Consider the following 18,222-nt stretch of genomic DNA (forward strand, 5'->3'; position numbering starts at 1 on the left):
TCTCAACATAACACATAACCGTCCCAAAATTGAATGTTAATGATAGGTGTCACGGCATCAAGTTACATTATTCACTCACTCGCAACACACTCAAAGAATATATAACATCCAGAGTCTAATCACATCACCATCACCTTCAGACCACACATAAAAATCAACGCCTTTATTCCCTTTCCTATGCTGAGGTGTTATGATCCCTTCTCCTCACCCTCATCATCTGAGCCCTAGATGTCCCCGTCCCAGCCACCGCAATGATCAACACATACATAACCTCACAAATCGAAATCAACGCCCCATCCACTTTTGTCTCCTTCTCTCCTCCTCTCATTTAAATCCTCTTGCCCATACCAAGTGAAAAAGCGAGGGGCGTGGGGTTATGAAAAAAAAAAAAAAACCAAAAAAAAAAAGATAAAAAAAACCGCAGACAAATAAAATCAAATATCAGAAAACAACGCTCTATATTAACCACAACCCTTATCTGCCTCCTCTCACTGCCCTAATAACCCTCTTATCCCATGATCTTCTCCTTCCTCCTCCAGGCGTTTACCAACGCCGAAAAAAAAAATAGATCATCGGCGTGAGCAAACGGCATAAAAGGTGTCGTCAGCAAGCGTGTCTTTTTTACAAAATTCCGACATAAAGTTCATATTGTTGTTGTTGTTATTGTTGTTGTTGTTGTTGTTGTTGTTGTTGTTGTTGTTGTTGTTGTTGTTGTTGTTGTTGTTGTTGTGAGATGAAAAGATGTTGCTCAAATAGCACCATCATCCTCGTCATCATCCTCCATCTCATCATCCTCATCTCCACCGTCGTTGATGTCAATGTTGTCGAATTTGAAGCCCGGGGTGCTAGGGGGTTGAGCACCGCCCTGTTTCTTGATGCGCTGGGGGCAAGTGGGTGTAGAGGAGGCAGAATCATGGAGACCAGGGAGCGCATTATCGGGAGAAGAGGAAGAGTCGAGATCGATAACGTTGCCGTTGGCCGCGTGCTGGGCCATGACCTGGTCGTTCTTGGACTTCAACTTGGCCCTCTCGCCAGTCATGAGGTTCGACCACTGGCCCGGCCTACCAATCTGGCCAGCCATCTTCTTCCAGGGCGAGTTCGCCTTCGGCTTGGGGGCCTCCTCGTCGAGAGCATCGTAGTTAACTTCAGGCGAGTCGACGTCGGAGGATGAGGTGACAACCTCGGGCGAGTCGAGAACCTTGGGCAAGGCGGGGGAATCATCAAGGGGGAAGACGAGCTCGGGCTCATCATCGAGCGAGGTGACGTCCGGCTCCCCCTTGACCTTCTGCTTCTTGGTGGGGGACTTGTGGGGCGTCTTGGGAGCAGGTGCGGCGGCAGCACGCTTTCTGGTGGGAGCAGGCTTCGCAGGGGAGGCTCTGGCTCCGGTGGCGGCTTTGGCAGCCTTGGTGGTGCCGCCTTTCACGCTGACGCCCTTTCGAACGCTGTGGCCGCCGTTCTGGAGATACTCTTCAAACGCGTCGGCAGGGTCTTGTCCGCTCTCTACGGCCTCCTTAAGCACGTTCGCCTGCTGCTTGATCGCTCTGAAGTGGTACTGAAGACCTTGCTCCGTGGAAGCACCAAAGTACTTCTGGAGATCTAAACAAAGTGTTAGTCATGTAATTTCATCTGAATCCAAGCAAGCACACCTTCAGCCCGAGGACCTCCTCTACCCCACACGTTGGAGGTGATCTTGGTGAAATCATACTCCGAGGGAGGAGGGCCCCGGCCCTCTGCATGAAGCTCATAAGCAAGACGAAGACCCTTCGCTTGAGCGTTGACACCACGGAAGCGGTGTTCGGCGGCCGAGGCGGTCATGCCCACCATGACACCAATCTCTATTCACACCACCAACCACCGACGTTAGTGACTGCTCTAGACTCCAAGGCAAAACAAGATGCGCCGAGCCCAGCAATGAGCCCTCTGTTTACAGCCCGAAAGTCTAGAACAATCCGGCGGTGAGCGGCTCAGGGCGGGTCACATGAAGGTCACGCGAGGGAAGGGTAGAAGAAGAAAGAAGCAAACATACTCTTGTAATCAATAGACATGTTCTGGACTTGACTCGCAATGAGAGCAGCGAGCAAGCGCTGTTGGGTTTCGGTACTCTTGAAATCGGCCTTGCGCGACATCTTGACGATGATGTGTACGAGCGAAGATGTCCAGTTGTAGGCGGGAGGGCGAGGTCGGTCGAGCAGAGTTGGAGGTGTTCGCTTGAGGGGCAAGGTGTAGTCGCAGCTGTTTATTTGAGAGAGTAAGAAGGTCAACCAGTGATCGAATTGTGAGAAAGAGAAGAGCCGAAGGTCGGTCTGTAGAGTTGAGGGAGGTGGGGGAGAGAGCAGAGGTGAATAAAGGAAAATCCCGCGAAGGTTGGCAGGGGGGGGATAGCTTAAATAGATCACGTGGTGGTGGAAGAGCAGGATTCCGCCAAAGGACTCTAGATGGAAAGAACGATCGATGACTGCGGCTTGTAAACAGCTCCTCGAACTCGATGCTGCTGGCTTGGAGGGGTAGCCACCTGGCTCAGATGTTGTCACGCTCTGGACAGAATAACCGGCACTGCGAGTTAGCAAAGCGTATACTGACAGTCAACTTACACCTCTCCAAACAGGGAATAGGCCTCGAAAGATAGTCAACAGGCCTCAAAGGATAGTCAATAGGCCTACAAAGAGAGCAAGGACGCCTATTAACTGTCTTCCGAAGCCCATTAAGCATGCTCCAAGGCGTATCAAAATACCATCCTCCGTTGACTTACTTCTTCAGTGTCCAGTTCGGTATGTTGTCCACAACGTGGGTGTCCAAGCCAGCAGTATCGAGCTGGAGCCAGCTGTTTGGAGCCTGGCGGTGATCGTGACTGGAGGCCAAGCGGTGATGTCTTCAAAAGCTCCAACGAAGAATTTCTTCAACCCCAAGTGAGAAACTCTTGAGAAGTATCGAGAGAAGAGGAAGCTCAGACGAAGAAACTCTGATGAAGAACAAGCCCTGATCAAGAAACTCCGACGAAGAAAAAAGCTCTGATGAAAAAGGAGATGACAGGGGGATAGAGGCAAAAAAAAAAAAAAGGGATAGAGGCAAAAAGGAAATGGGGCAAAAGGAGGAGAGTAATAAAATAATGTACATACCTAGCGGTGATGGTGCTCTGCCCTTGGCCTTGGTGTGGTGGCTCAGTGCTTGGATTCCTACGAGAGAAAAGAAGAACAGAAGAAGGACAGGGCTGCAGAATCTGAGGTAAATATAGTTGTGGGAGAACAGAAACGGGCGCGGGCCGGTCTGTGTGTTAAAATGCGGGACTGAAACTGCGGCCGCCGCCGGCACGGCGATGCCGTGGATATGAGTTTTAAAAAGAAGATAATGCGTCTGTCGGATTGACAATGTTGTTGATATGGGTCCTAAAGAGAAATGAAATGCGGCGGCGGTTTGTATGTCGAACAATGGGATGGGACTTGAGCTATGTCCGCTGCCGGCTCGGACGACAGGATGTCGTTGATATGGGTCTCAGAAAGGGAAAAAAATAACGTCGGAGGTTTGTATGTTGAACTGTGGGACTTGAGATATGTCTGCCGTTGGCTCGGACGAAGCTGTCGATATGTTTCGTGGAAAGAAAAAGAATGCGCCGGCGTTATATGTTGAACTGCGTGACTTGAGCTGCGTTGGCTGAGCCGGCTGGATGATATTGTCGATACGGGTCTTGAGAAGAAAAAGAAGGCAGCTGCCGTCTATTTGTTGAGATGAGCGACTGAAGCTCGCTAGATAATGCGTCAACATGGGTCTTCGAAAGGCGGTCTGTATGTTGAGATGAACTATGTGGGGAGAAAAGAACACTCATGCTAAGCCGTGACAAACTATACCACTAGGTATTTGTCTATCTCCTTATTCTAACTTTGTGACAAGGTAAGCAAAGACACAGACTCGTGCGGTAGAGACTATACAGCGAGCAGCTAAGTCTGCTCATCTTTCCCTTGCCATTCAATCAAGCTATTCAGGCAAGTAGATAGATAGCTAGGTGCTTTGCTTCATTGTCATTGTCCATAGAGGACTCGACGGGCAGCCAGGGGTTATACGAAAGGGGTGGATATACTACAAGGCATGGAGCAAATGCTGGGATGGACATGCATTGCTCTACGTAGGTGCCCAGTAGACTTTCATTCGGAATGTCTGATGGTAGTCAATGGAAAAGGCACAGTAGCCAATAAGGCTGCTGTTACACTGATGTTGCACTAACATGATGCTTGCAATGACTTTTTGCAGTGTTGATGTTGAAGGTAAGAAAAGGGGTACAGTGGAAGCCAAGAAAAAAGCAAAAGTTTGCTCCAAGTTGAGAGGTATTTTGTTATAGAGATGAAAAGAAATCAGACTCAACTAACCGATAACTTAAAGACTGATGCTTATTTTTGATAGAGCTGGCGATTGAATTGTTGTATGAAGCTGCATATGTTTAACAAAGCCCGTGAACAAGGCTGCAACTGAAATGGGTCAGTCGCTGTGGTGACCAAAGTCAATAAAGGACCACATGTGGACACTTACCACCTCATCAAAGGCGTCGGGTTTTGCAGCAAATTCCAACTGATTAAAGTGAACGCTTCTTAATCTGGCGGGCGACAGCTGCTCTCGGACTCGCGATGGGGGTTGAACTGGCTGTTGCAGAGGTGATGCCTTCATGTGAAAAGGAGAAAATCTCCAGCGCTGAGGCTGGAGATTCTTGGTGTTTCTAGCCCCACTTTGAGAGCCAGGGGTGAAGAGGGACTGGTCGCCTGGTTGCCAAGAACATGACAGTTGGAACCTCGAAAGCCAGCCTTGCAAGTTATCACCAAGATGCCGGCATTGGATTTATCTTGACTTAAAACAGCCTTCTGATGCAAGTGACCAGCAGACTTGATTAGGGACCGAAGGACCATATCGGCGCCTCGGCAAGTTCAGTATGCGATCGATCAGAAGTCCTGTTCTAACAGAAAGTTGGAGCCCCTGCACATATGGAGTGAGGAGGCGATGCGGGTCTTGGCTTCCCCAACCCACAATGGGTTGGTGGTGTTCAAACGTGAGTGTTTCAATCATCACATCAAAATTTATTACAAGATCTATATAATATTATGTACTCGTTTACATCATTCATGTCGTCTTTTGAGCTTGGAGCACCGAAGTACCTCTGCGGCGCCCGCCTGCAAAAATATCGGCCTTGGGCTCGGCCCAAGTCGCCGTGCTGGGCAGCTCATGCTCCTTGATCTCAGTTGGGCCTTTTCCATACATCCAGTATTGAACCCCAAGAAAGGAGTCACAGCAGGCCTGGAAGATACCGCAGAGCTTGAACGCCCATGGGATGGTCGTCTTGGAGGTGAAGAACCAAAACATCTTCATGCTGTCACCGAGCAGCCAGCTGGCCAAGACGGAGAACCGGAAACCTTTGCAGGACCGGGACTTCGCATTGGCGATAATCTGTGGCAGAGGCAGTATAGCCTCAACAGCGAGCCCGATGTAGCCGATCAAGGAAGAATACCCCTGGTACACCGACGGAATAGGGGAGAGCAAGAGCTCGCAAGCCACCAGGCCGACAAACAGGGACATTATAAACTGCCAGTATCTGCTCCCAACGTCAGCCAGCGATTTCTTTACATTATGATAGTGTCGAGAGGAACACACGGTTTGGGAGACCTCCACTGCCAAAAGTTGAACGGCCGTTGTCTCTCTCGCTCATTTACTTTGGCGAAGGGGACAGCAGCGTCACCGCCCTTTGACGAGGGCGCGGGGCGATGGTCGAGCGCAATCTTGAGAAGAACGACCTGCATGACGGTCATGACAAGCGATTGTATAAGGAGGGCAATGTCGAATTTGGCACCAGGGTAGTAGAATATCCTGCAGGGCTGGCGCGTTAGCAAGAAGCAGCCAAAAAAAGACACGGCATCTCGGGGACCACGAACCTGAGCAGCGAGGCCACAAGCATGATGAGGGGTATGTCGAGCGAGAAGCCGGCGCTCGACTTTGCGCGGTGCATCGAGTAGGCCTGGTCACTGTACGAGAGCAGCGGTGACAGCACGAGGAACCCCGGGGTCAGATACCCCGACAAGGTGGTTAACCAGCTCATGTTGGGTTGGTTGATATTGTCCCGTTCGCTGGCGAGTGTTGCTATTATTAGGGGAGCGCGGGCGCGGTAAGGTAGGCAAGGTAAGGTATATTATATTCGTCGAAGAGGGAGGACGTTCGAAGGGACACGGAGGCGTCTGTTGTGCGCTGTGCGCTGTCGCAATGGATAAATTGTAGGTTGCAGGGACGGCGGGCTCGTAGGGAGTGCCCGAGATAAGAATTGGACGGTGGATGGAACCGGAAGTTGAAATATGGTGTTCTTTCAGACGCATGCCATCCTCGATGAACAGCCCTGTAAACAACCCGCAGCACCAGAATCAAGAATCGGAACAACGGAGATAGAAAGAATGAAGAAAACAGGAGACGCGACGGGGTCCTCCAATTGCAAATTTTCGGGCCCGGTCTAGAGGCCGGCAGGGTCCAACGCCGAAAGCCAGAGGCCAAACACCGTTCAAAATCCGGCCCAAATGGATCCAGAATTACGGAGTCCTAACAGCGCACACGCGACACCCTGACCAGTTGACCCCACGATTGACCGAGCCGCCCTGACCAGCTGTCACAGAGTAGCCTGACAGCTGCCAGCGTTGATCAACTCCTTGATGGGCAGCTTCAACCACCACCATCGATCGCTCTTTCACTTGACATCAATGAGTCAATCACTGCCTTGAAAACTTTGAACCCTTTTACTTGAAACCTTTCGCTGTCCCACTTCCTGCCCAAAATGCGTTTCATATCTCATCGACTTCGGCATACCTGCGTTTTATTGCGAGGATTTGATAAGTCAGATAATGACGATGTCCGGGGCGGTTCCTCATGAACATACGACCTGATACAGGTACCTCTTGTGCAAATCTTCAACCTCTGCTTGCTGCAATCGGCTGACACAGTATCAACAGCTGCATACCGAACTGGTTAGCAGCTCGGATCCTTACTCGAGCCTCACACTGGACAGTATGATGCCACTACATGCCAGGCCAAGCGGGCCCCCTACTTGAGACCGTCAGCCATGTACTGGGATCGCAGCATAGGACGACCGTTTGACAGGCAATGAGTTCCGATCGCCGCCTCTAAAAGGGACGGCACATCCATTTCTGGCACAGCGGAACGCGAGACGGGGCTCTCATCAACCGAACCGGTGCCGACAAGAATCTACATAGCCCTCCGCCTCGTGACTCGGGATACTAGCTCCTCGGATTTCCGGCTATCAAGCCTTCAGGAGTTACAGTACAACTGCTCCATGTCGCTGATGGGAGGAATGCGACTACCTACGCACACAGTCAGCAGCACGGTTCGCCTGAAAAGACCCTTCTCAACACCCACCTGCTCGGCTCCACGCAACTTCCGACTATCGAGGCTCTCCTGAGACCGTCAGACACTGGACACCTAACCAGAGACCTACAGACTTCCAAATCACCTCAGGCTGTTTTCTTTTGGTGGAATTGCCCCTTAGCGATTCGACCCCCAGCCGGGGACCTGGAGGTCTTGGTCACCCTCCGCTAGACCCAGCGTACGCCTGTGCCATTCGTTACGACGACTGTTCAACAGTTCGGTGAGTATGGACGCTGTCTCGTTGAATGAGCTGTCATGCACGAGTAACTGGAAAAGGCACATCACGGAGAACTCACCGCCCCACCCGCATATCGCTCATCACATGAAGCGTTTGGGGTCGCAAAGCGTCAAATAGGCTCATCTCCTCGCCATCCTCTTGAGGCTTTGCCACCATGTTGCAGCAGAGTCGGCGATTATTGCTGGATGGCTTGCCTTCCTGGCACTAACGTTCAACTTTACTGCCAGCTCACAGCAGCCAATGGCCCACGCCATCAACAGAGAGGATGGGCGTGAGAGACAGAGGCCTGGGAACACAATTACCAGAACACTCCCCTATTATCCTGTCGAAATGCGCGGCGCGCCACTGCCGTTCAGCAAGTGCCGGTGGTGTTGGGCGTCACCAATTCGGAGGGTTTGCTACCACATGGCCGACACCAGCCCCCAACCATCTTGGCGCGACAAAGGTGGTGGTGAGACCTAACTTTTGCACAAGTAAGCTTATGGCCTGGAGATGCATTTCAAACACTCTTCGAGCGTGCTACCCGTCCCAATGCCATGGGCCCCGGGAGAACTGGACAGACCATAATCGAGTCTCATTCAGCGCCCGGCGTTATCACGGACGAGGCGTCTGCACCGAACCTGGTTTGCTGGCACATCTCGGAGTCCACTCGGCGCCATTCCGCGGCTGAAGTTGCTGGGGCATTCTTGGACCTGCTTTTTACCCTACACCGACTTAGTCTACTTGCAGTGGTGTGCCATGAAGCCCTATTTGGTTCGTTCTTACTGACAGCAAGACAGGTCAGTACACACTGTTGACCTGCCAGACGGTTACCTTTCAGTCTTTCCGTGGCAATATGCAAGCGCCCCGTGGCAAAAGCTCACCAAGTGATCGGCCCGACGGCGAATTCGCGGACGGAGGTCAGCAATCGGGCCCCCCGGCGCGGCCTTGACGGCGCGGAGCGCCCGTCATCAAAGCAATAACCTATTGCCGATCCGGTGTCGTCCGCTTATTTGCCTACCAAGTAGACCATCCTCGGAGTTTGGGTATAACAATGCCCATCCAAGATCGGCTCGGATATGCTCAACCGGCTCATTTGCTTGACATACGGCGCAGACTCTGCCCTTCATTGGTTCCTGGCGAGGTGCTTTTTGTCCATTATCCTGCTGCCGACGCAGGACCTTAATGGTCACCTGTTATTGGCGACTATTTTCAGCTCACTTTCCACTCATAATGCTACTCCGGCTGCCTGCGCCGGTTGACAAGCCGGAGCGGAGCCGTATTGCATAACGTTCCATAGTCTTACCAAACCGGGAACGCTTCTACTGTTGGCGCGCTCGCATATCACAACAGTATCCACGACAAGACAACGTCGGGACTACAGTATGTGTGGTACTAGCTTTTATGCATGCATCCTGCCGAGATTGATGTATGCTGTCATGGAGGCAGATGCGAGACAGACTATCGAAACTCTCAACAATAAGGCACCCGTCCTTCCCCACCAAACATCTGGCGTTCTTTTGTCAGCGGTAGCAGCGTCTTGCTTGCGCCAAAGCTCAAAGGAATGCTGGTCAAAATACATCTTTGCGCGCTTCCACTCGTGGTCTCTCGGACGATGTCAACAAATCGTCGTGTACTTTCTATTTGTTGCTGAATCTTCAGAGGAGAGAGACAACTATGCATCACGCCGTCGAAAATTCCCGGTACCACTCTGCAACATGCCGCAAGCTGCATTCGGAGTTCGCCTTGGTGAGCTCAGCTCGACTATGTCATCACCTGGTGTATCACTAGATGCTCATTGTCACTATCAGATAAGGTTGGTACGGATGCAAGCCGGGTTGGATGTATACCACCTGGCTATAAGAGCGACAATAAGCTATGATTTTCCCCAAACCCGGGGCACGGCTCAGGATCTTTTATTAGAGTCTGGGCAAGATGCGATGGTGGCCTGGAGCGGCAGATCTAGTTCTCGTGATATCCTGTTTGTCGGGCTGGAGATTGGGGGCCCTTGAAAGTAACCGTCACCTCGTGGGAAAAGGCATCACCTCCGCGCGGCGGCGGCCTCGCGACGCCGTGAACTACAGGAGATGGTGGTTAATTCATCTGATATCAGCCAACCGACCCTGCAGGAATCCGAGTTCGTCCGATTGTCCCATGTCGGAGGAGGTTCTCCCTCTGTCAACGACTGCAGGAGGAAATTGCATCGGTATTGCTCATGCAGCACGGGCAACTTGGAGTTCACAAGAGTTAGGGAATGGTGTGCTGCCTCCCCCGCTTCTCTGCCTCGCAAAGTTCCAATGATGTGGCCCTCTCGCATAGCCTAGCCATGGACGAGGACCTGTTCGGGCGATGCACGGCAGTCTCCAAGTTGCACCACAGGATGCGGAACGAAGGCTGCAAGTGCCGTGGAAAAGCTCGGTGGGAACTTGCCTAGAGCTTGAGGTGGACGAAAAGGGACAATGTGATGATAGGCACGGATAGAAGCCAAGGAGGAATCTGGAGGCGGGGAAGAAACTCGCAGGGCAAACAAGGCAAGGGGGTCAGACCGTTACGCTGGGGCCGTGCCGCATTCCCTGTCCAGCCCCTCCTCTTCTTCTCACCTTCACGGAGCGCAATGCCGAGAACGATGCATGATGCGGCGTAATATCCCTGCCGAGGCGAGAGCTGGGAGGGAAGGCTCTCCTCTCAGCAGGCGAGTCTGCTGCGGTAGAGCTGACCTGGTCGCATCTCTGCCAGCTATGCGAACACAGGCTAATTGCTGTTTCTATATTGCCCGGTCCATCGCCATGACGGAAGACGTTGAAACGGCCACACACGAGGCACAGGCAACGTGATTCGTTACCGGAGCAGCAATGAGCTGTCAATTTACTGTGCCGCTCGCAACCCATCAGACCCATCATCACGGTGAACGGGAGAGGATTGCGGCGTCCGCGCAAGAAACGAGGGGGACAAGCATTCAACGTTATCGTCGAACCGAGGGAGGTGGTGAAGAGCCGCTAAATTACGCCTCCCCGGGCACAGACAGCCGATGATGCCTTGGCCAGGGTCTCTTGGGCTCGATCGTCTGGTTCACTCTCTTTTTTGGGTTGACTGTTGTTTGGTTCCTGGGGTTGGGTCGCCGACCTGAACCAACAAGACGACGTTGATGTCTGTGTGGGCTCTTCGACGTTATGCCAGGTGGTAAAAGAAAGACAGAGACAATTGCTTCACTGTCGGGCCACTGTTCCAACACCCATGCCGGCTCTGCTCGGCTGCTGATTGGACCCAAGGCGAGCTTCCAGCGTTGCACAGCACACGGACCAGATCAAGAGTCGAAATCGGTGTTCATCTGGATGGAGCGGTGGTGTATCGGGTCCTAAAAATAGGCTGCGCCTCTCGACACATTGAGCCTAGCTGCCGTTTTGCTATGTCGATGGCGGCGAGGCGGCCTGTTATCGCCTTTTTTTATTTTATTCCATTATCCCAGCAGCGTAACCATGGAGCGTCGAGATGTTGCTCCGTCTGACAGATAGATAGGTGGCACGCTACGGCATTTGCCCAAAAGGGGGCTGCCATCGATCAGGGCATTATGCATCATCCTCACCAGACAGCACACTCAACAGGCAAAGATGACACCTCGAATCCAGAGTGCGAGTGCATCCCAAACCCCACCACCCAAGACCCCAGATGCCCAGGCGATGGTACTCCATTCCGACAATATGTTGCACTCGGCTCCGGGCTCACCTCATTCGTCGACCAAGCTCGCAACGAACAAAAAACATCATGTTGCTCAACACGCCAAACCGCGGCATTGGGCAACGGCGATCTCCCACTGCATTACCGTCGGCACCATCTTCCCGCTCCGCAAACTCATCCGGCCAGTGCTGCGTCCATCGGGGCTCGTGGTGCCGTGGTGTCTGCAGCACAGCAACAGTGGTTCCTCAGCCCCTCGTATCCGGACGCAAACTCTACCATCTCTGGCTGGCCCAGAATCCAAGGGAGCCACAGGAGCGAAGTCACTACACTAGCCAAGAGTGTTGGATGCAGATGCCGCCACCAGCTGGACTCCCACTTGTAAACTGCAACCCGGTGACGTCGGGAAGAAAAGTTGAGCGCTCTTCCTCCGGAACTTGATCCTGAAGCGGAAGCTGGACAAAAAGAAAAACCTTGACGCCCTCGTAGCAACAGCAAGCCACGTCGTGTTCAGAGACACCCCTCGCGTGTCTTGTCCCAAAATCGTAATTCTAGAAGGCCAGACGATGAGCAACCCTTGCCTGCCAAGCCGTGACCCCCGGAAAGTCTCAGCGCAACGCTTCCGGGGGGCCTGGTTTCCGTGCTGTCTCGGCGTGCTGGGCTTGCTCCGTGCGTTTCGCCGCGCCGGGGGGACGACCACGGCGGGCTAACCAAGAAAAGTGCCATGCTTTTTGTATTATTGTGATTGGAAAGACTCATGTTCTTACCCACTCCGGGGTCCCGCGGGGGTTCGGCAGTCGAGTCAGGAGAAGGGTACACTGTATGTATGCACCAGCCCTCGCTCAGCTGAACGGTCTGAGACAGAGGAGAGTGACAGAGCAGAGCACATCATCCGACGACGAATGGTGATGCGAATGGCCCTCATCTCAGCCATCGTGCGTGTACAGCAAAGCAAAGGACCCAAGCTCACGACATATCGGTCGATCTTAGCACGGCTTCCCTGCCCATTATTGGAAGCGGCAGCCCGAAGCATGATGCTGACTTATATTACAGTTTTGGTAGTATATTGGGGGGTCTGTTCGACGTCGATTGAGACTATTAGAAAGAGACAACCCATCATCAACCCACATGGGTCTAGTAATGTCACTCTGCAGACGACGGCAGGTACCTAGTGGATGGTGCTTGCCCTTCAGGCTGCAGGCTCTACTCTACGACACTGGTAGAAGTGCCTGTTGACGTGGGCAACAAACAGCAAGTTACAGTTAGAGCTTCCAGCCCGTGATTCCGGAGCCTTCTTGATGTCTGGCAGATCTCATCACATGGCGATCCGGCCAGCACACACGCAAAAGAGACACACCATCACGGACCTGGAGGTGGGATTGCATGACACGCCGCCGCAGGGCAACACGAAGAGGATGGCATAGTCAGCACCGCAGGCAGGTGACCCAGCATGTTTGAGATGAATGAGATTCAGTTATCTGCCTTTTATGATGAACGACGGCGTTTTCGCCGGTCAAATCCAAAAGAGGCTGACGGTTGGGTTGGATGATAGTGGAGGGACACAAGATCCGTCTCTTGGCACACCGTCTTCAACCCGGCATCTGTTTCTGTTTTCCTGTCGAAGTCGCGTACCTGGGAGGCGAGGTGGTTGCCGCATCACTGCATCTGCCTCTGCCGTATGCATACACAACACAACACACACAACACACACAACACACACAACACATCATAACACAGGCAGCCTCGTCTCGCCTACGTCGAAGTCCTCAACAATATCGAAACAAGAGATACTGCGGTGGTCGGAGGTGCTGGCAACGATCCGGTACTTCTCGGCGGCATTTGTCGTCCGTTGCTCCACCGCAGCGTCCACCCAGACTGGGCCCTCGCTTTCCCCAGACTGTTCAAGGGTGGGCAACGGGGAGCAACGGGCGAATCCAAGACTGGGCTCAAAGGGCCGATCAAGCAACTCCCGATCAAATCCCCAAGCTCCGCCATCCCGCCAAGACCGCGGCTACCCATAGGGATTCCACTTCTCACCTTGTGATCCATCACCACCGCAACGCGGATATACGCCGGTGTTGCACCTTGGCCAGAGCCCTACACGTAGCATCACGGCACAGCCAGCGGTGCAGAGATGAACAATGAAAAGACCGGCCAGTTCTGTGGCCGGATCGTTGCCTTCTAGAGAATTCCAAAGCACCCCCTACAGTACCGCGTATGTACCTCGGCGGCACAGGCTCTCTCTCTCTCTCTCTCTCTCTCTCTCTCTCTCTAGCCGACGTGGTTGCATCAGATATTCCTCAAGGAAAGAAAAGGAGGTTGAGGCAGGGGCCAAAGGCTCAACAAGGAAGACGATCCAACACATCTGCAGGAAGTTCCGTGAACGGCAAAGCCTTCTTCAAGCCCAGGGAGCATCCACACCCGAGGCGAGCCTATTGGCTTTCCAGGAAGTACACACGTTTGACGATGCCGCCGCCGCCGGACTGCGTTCAACGTCACCGTCACCGTTCCCAAGCAAGTGGGGGTTTGGAGTTTCGGTCAATTCGCATTGTGGCCCTCGGTCAAGCTCACCTTGCTCCTGATCAGGACACAATTTCTCTTGACTTTTGCGCATCATTGCCTGCATGGACGTGTTGTGTCTGCGTCTTTGCCCACCACCGACATACCTATGATGCATTGACCTGGGCACTACCATCCATTGCTCACTGCAATACTGTAAGCCAGTTCATACTCGACCCGTAAGGTGAGATGGTTTGCAGTTGAAAATAAACGAGGCAGTGAATCGCCAAAACGAATGATCTCGGACCCCTTTTTTACACATATTCACGCCAACTGTCCGGACTTTCGCCGAAGGACAAGAAAAAAAAACACACGGACCTCTCTCTTTCTTTCTCTCTTCAAGTGTGGTTACGAAATGTTTCTGGAAGGGCCACCAACAAAACAGCTCACACGTCCTGTCCGCTCAGAAACATTCAGTTTTGGTAAACTGACCGTCAGTGTAGCATCGGCTTTGTCGCAAAAATGCGACGTTGATTTTTCTACGTTTTGTTAACCAGGTTACCATGTGTTTTTTTTTTCACCTGTCTTCTCCCCTTCGCTTGCTTGTCTTGTTTCTATTTGGGAATTGCCTGGGCTGGGATGAGCCCTGTGTTTTTTTTTTTTCTGGAGTGCAACATAAATTTCCGATTACGATTTTCCGGTAACATCACGACATTCCGCCTGTTGGGGAACGGGGACACGGGCGAAAAGGTCTGGTGTGACGATGGACCTTGATGGCAAGGATAGGGCTGGGAGGGATGGGTGGGTAGGTGTGGGTGATATTGAGATTTTATTGTTGCGCACCACCCGTGACGGCATGTTGTGGTTTTGATCGATCGGTTTTTGAGGGAGGGGTTTGGGGGGATCATATCATTGATGATGTGATGATCTCTGGGGGTTGTCATTAACACACCACTCGTTACACTGTACAGACAAGGTAAGGCATCATCGGTTATCAGCCTCCTCGAGGCATCGCCTCGGATGGAAGCATCTCATAATGGTCTCAATAGGCCGCTGACGATTTAATAACAACTCAAACCGCATACTATATGCATGACATTAATACCCCCCTCCTCGTAAGGCTCAACAACAACACCCACTGCTCTTTTTTTTTTCTTCTTCAATTTTTTAATTTTATTTCTTTTGGGTGTGTACTGACTGATGACTGCCGAATGGACCTTGACTATATTGGGACATTTCTTAATATACTTCCTACACATGCACTGCATGTCACTATAGCACGCCGCATGCGACTATACCTGTCATTTAGATGAATGCGACTGACTGCTGAGTGGGGAAAATGTCTTGAAAAACTCTCCGATGGTGTCTCTTGTCTCTGCCTTGTGAGGTTTTGGATGTGTCTCTTCTTTTTTTTTGTTTTTGTTTTTGGCGCTTGGAAAGAGGTTACACGGCAGGTTGACAACCCGAAGCCGAGAGGGAGGAAGGGGGGGTGAGTGATCCGATCGTCGCTTTCCTGGTCTCTCATTACTTTTCCATTGCGCATTTCCATCAATTCTTTTTAAAAGGGGATATTTTGGGTCAGGATCTGGCATGTGAAGCCTGAGCTGGAGATTTAACAGCAGGTGATGTATTGTATGAATACCCCATGGCTGCCAAGATAAGAAGGCAGCGAGGCCTTTTTGTAAAGTAAAACGCCTCATTGTAGGTACGTTTGGATGCTGAAGCAGGTTGAAGTGGGCCAAAAAAAAAAAAAAAAAAAAAAAAAAAAAAAGAACCCTGCCTAGGTACTCAAGGAGTTCCCATGACTAAAAGAGCATGGGATTTTTGTTAATGGGGCAGCAACAGACATGCAACGAAGTCACGGAATAGGACACATGAGTACCTACTCGCAAGGCATCCTGTTCGACGGTTCAAGCGAGGCAGAAAGCCAAATGGAAATATCCCAGCCACGATAAGCATGAGGTTCAAAAAGCAGGTTTCAAGGCTGGCTTCCGATATCATCATCCGGCGGCGTTTTGGTCCGGGGAAAGGCCCAGTCTTGTAGGCATGTCTCGGCAGTGTTGCTTCTGTCGAAATATACACACGCCGGATGATGCATTGTGCTTGTGTTGAGAGTGTACATTGGATAATGTATCACACCTGGGGGGGGGGGTGGAAATGTAGACAGGCTGGCAAGATGTGATATGGATATCTCACGTCTCACAGCATTTGCAACTGTTGGGAGTTTTAAATCCCATCGTTCCCTCTAGTCGATCACGATCAGATAGGCAAGCCGACGCGCCCAGTAAAACCACGCAGATTTGCCCTGCTGAGTGATGAAGGTGTGTGGCTGTCGGGTTTTGTGGGTGTGGAAGAGTCAGAAAGATGATATCAGCCATTCAGCCCTGTGAACCGAACTGTTGGCAAGGAGAAAAGGGCGGGGGCACACACACACACACACACATGGGAGTGTACCTATGTGAATTGTATTTTCCCGAACGTGTGAGGTCCTGTGTGAGACCTTATCGTGGCTTGGATGGAATTGGTGGAATAATAATGTGAGAGGATCATTGATGAGTCTTCCGCCTCTACTCACCAGGTTCTGAACAAGATACCGTCCGTGCTTCGTCCCCGGCCTGGAAGTGATCGTTTTCGGTTCCGGACTCCGGGAATATGGGTTTTGTTAGCCCCCCTTATTTTTTTGTCTTGGGTTACCTTTTTGCTCGGTTCAGGGTCCTCCTCTGACCCCTTCCTCCTCATCAGTGGGTGATTTCGTTGGTTCGAATCGAGCGCGGAGCTGCTTACCCTGTTGGGAGATGCTGATGAATGCTTGGCACCCTTCTCGTCTTTGGTGCGCTTGGTGACTGACTGTTGGTACCGGTAGTGGAGTGGGATTTCGGGCTACGTTGCCGGCTCTTGGGGAGAGAGAGGGGAACACAAAGCCGGCTTTTCTTGTTTGTCGAAGCTTGGGGGGTACACTATTTCTGGGCTGGGTAATCGAATGATTCTTGGAAAGAAGGGATTCTCTTTTGCCATGTGCCAGTCAATGCAACTTCCGAGCGTCCAGATAGTTTCATGCAGGCGGCCCTTTCCAGCAGCGAGGAAATTTGTCTGCGTGGCGGCGGTTTCCAAAAGAAAGGGGGAAGGGGCTCACTCACCTCGGTCGATGGATGTCCTTGTGTCCGGAGGAGTGCAGTACGAAGTGCTCGCTGCCATTGGCCAACAAGGAAAATCTACCGTCTCTGACGAAGAAACGGTCACCTCGGCAGATCTCCTTCGCAGGCCGGCGCTGTGCGGCGGTTGGACCCGCCTGGCGCCGTTTGGCCTTCTGGATACAGTGCGGCGGCATAATATACCAAGTCAATATATTGACTCGTCAAGGCCTGCACATTGTCGCGCCCGGCTCCAGGAACACAGGATGTTGCATGCCGGTTGCCAGGTCCTACCACCACACTCCTCGCTGTCGACGTCGACGAGCAGAGCCAACAGTGTGGCATATCCACCGTGTCCCGCGCTGAGCAACGAAGAATGAGCTGACGGGTGGGGTCGATAGAGAGCCCGGAACGTGTCCGCGAGGAGAAGCCTGCTCTGTCTGGCAGCGTCTGGCCGGTTGTTGTCTTCAAAGACATGCATCGGAGAAAATGAGGGCGGGGGAAAGTGTGGAGCCAGCCAACCAGGAGGCCGTGATGCAAAACCATCGTGTTCCACGTGCGTCAAGCTCGGCTGTTGGACAGTCTGATACTCTGAGTTGTTTCTTTCTATTCTGCCCTCAGCGCCTCAGCTCCTGCACGTCGACCTGTTGACGAGTGACGAGTGGCTGGGCTGGTTGGGAATCGCGAAATCAGCCGGACGATGCTGCTGCTGCTGCTGCTGGCGGCACCCGCAGCCGGTATCAGCCAACGGTGGCGTCGACAAATAGACCACTAGCGACTGGAGATGGGGGAGAGATGGCGTCTGCTGACTGGCGAGAGCGGACCGGACGAAACGGGATGGCGTCTGCGGAATCGGCGCTACGCAAGTCCCGCGCGAACCAGCGATCCTTCATGCGGCAGGCGTCATAAAAAAAAAAAAGAGGAAGTTCCGTGCGTCTCCCCCACCTGGTTGAGATGAGATGAGATGAGAGGATGGGGACAGCAGTCGAGGCGAGGGGATCACAGAGATCAGACGAAAAGGGGACACTCTCACAGACACTGTCACAGGCGGCTCGCTGCTGCTGCTGCTGCTGCGTATGCCTGTAGAGTTCCACCCCTTGAATCCCAGGGGACTGGGATCGAGCTAACGACTTGGATGCCGAGCCCGTCCTTATCAGGCACTTGCTATTACATGTTGTGCAGGGTTATAGGCGACGGCCTTATTTGTTGCAGCGTGCACTACTGCGGTAGTGTGAAATTGCACTTATCGTGTTCATCATAAGAAGCCGGCACTCATGACACAGGCGGGGCACCGTGATGCCACGG

The 18,222-nt window shown here is 52.4% G+C and overlaps 2 protein-coding genes across 2 annotated transcripts; both read right to left on the reverse strand.

The window, feature by feature from the left end:
* Window positions 1-244: 244 nt before the first annotated feature.
* On the reverse strand, window positions 245-4,644 carry QC764_209070 (uncharacterized protein). Its single transcript, XM_062944613.1, has 7 exons — window positions 4,519-4,644; window positions 4,359-4,457; window positions 3,117-3,740; window positions 2,027-2,232; window positions 1,647-1,835; window positions 694-1,596; window positions 245-651 (listed from the first exon to the last, which is right to left on the reverse strand). Exons 4-6 carry the CDS (start codon window positions 2,124-2,126, stop codon window positions 749-751), a joined length of 1,137 nt encoding a protein of 378 aa, XP_062803463.1. The 5' UTR covers window positions 2,127-2,232; window positions 3,117-3,740; window positions 4,359-4,457; window positions 4,519-4,644; the 3' UTR covers window positions 245-651; window positions 694-748.
* A 386-nt stretch (window positions 4,645-5,030) lies between these two features.
* QC764_209080 (uncharacterized protein) lies at window positions 5,031-6,540 on the reverse strand. Its single transcript, XM_062944614.1, has 3 exons — window positions 5,907-6,540; window positions 5,629-5,841; window positions 5,031-5,569 (listed from the first exon to the last, which is right to left on the reverse strand). Exons 1-3 carry the CDS (start codon window positions 6,068-6,070, stop codon window positions 5,101-5,103), a joined length of 846 nt encoding a protein of 281 aa, XP_062803464.1. The 5' UTR covers window positions 6,071-6,540; the 3' UTR covers window positions 5,031-5,100.
* Between the last annotated feature and the right edge of the window lie 11,682 nt (window positions 6,541-18,222).

Source organism: Podospora pseudoanserina, chromosome 2 (genome assembly GCF_035222485.1).
Source record: "Podospora pseudoanserina strain CBS 124.78 chromosome 2, whole genome shotgun sequence".
NCBI lineage: Eukaryota > Fungi > Ascomycota > Sordariomycetes > Sordariales > Podosporaceae > Podospora > Podospora pseudoanserina.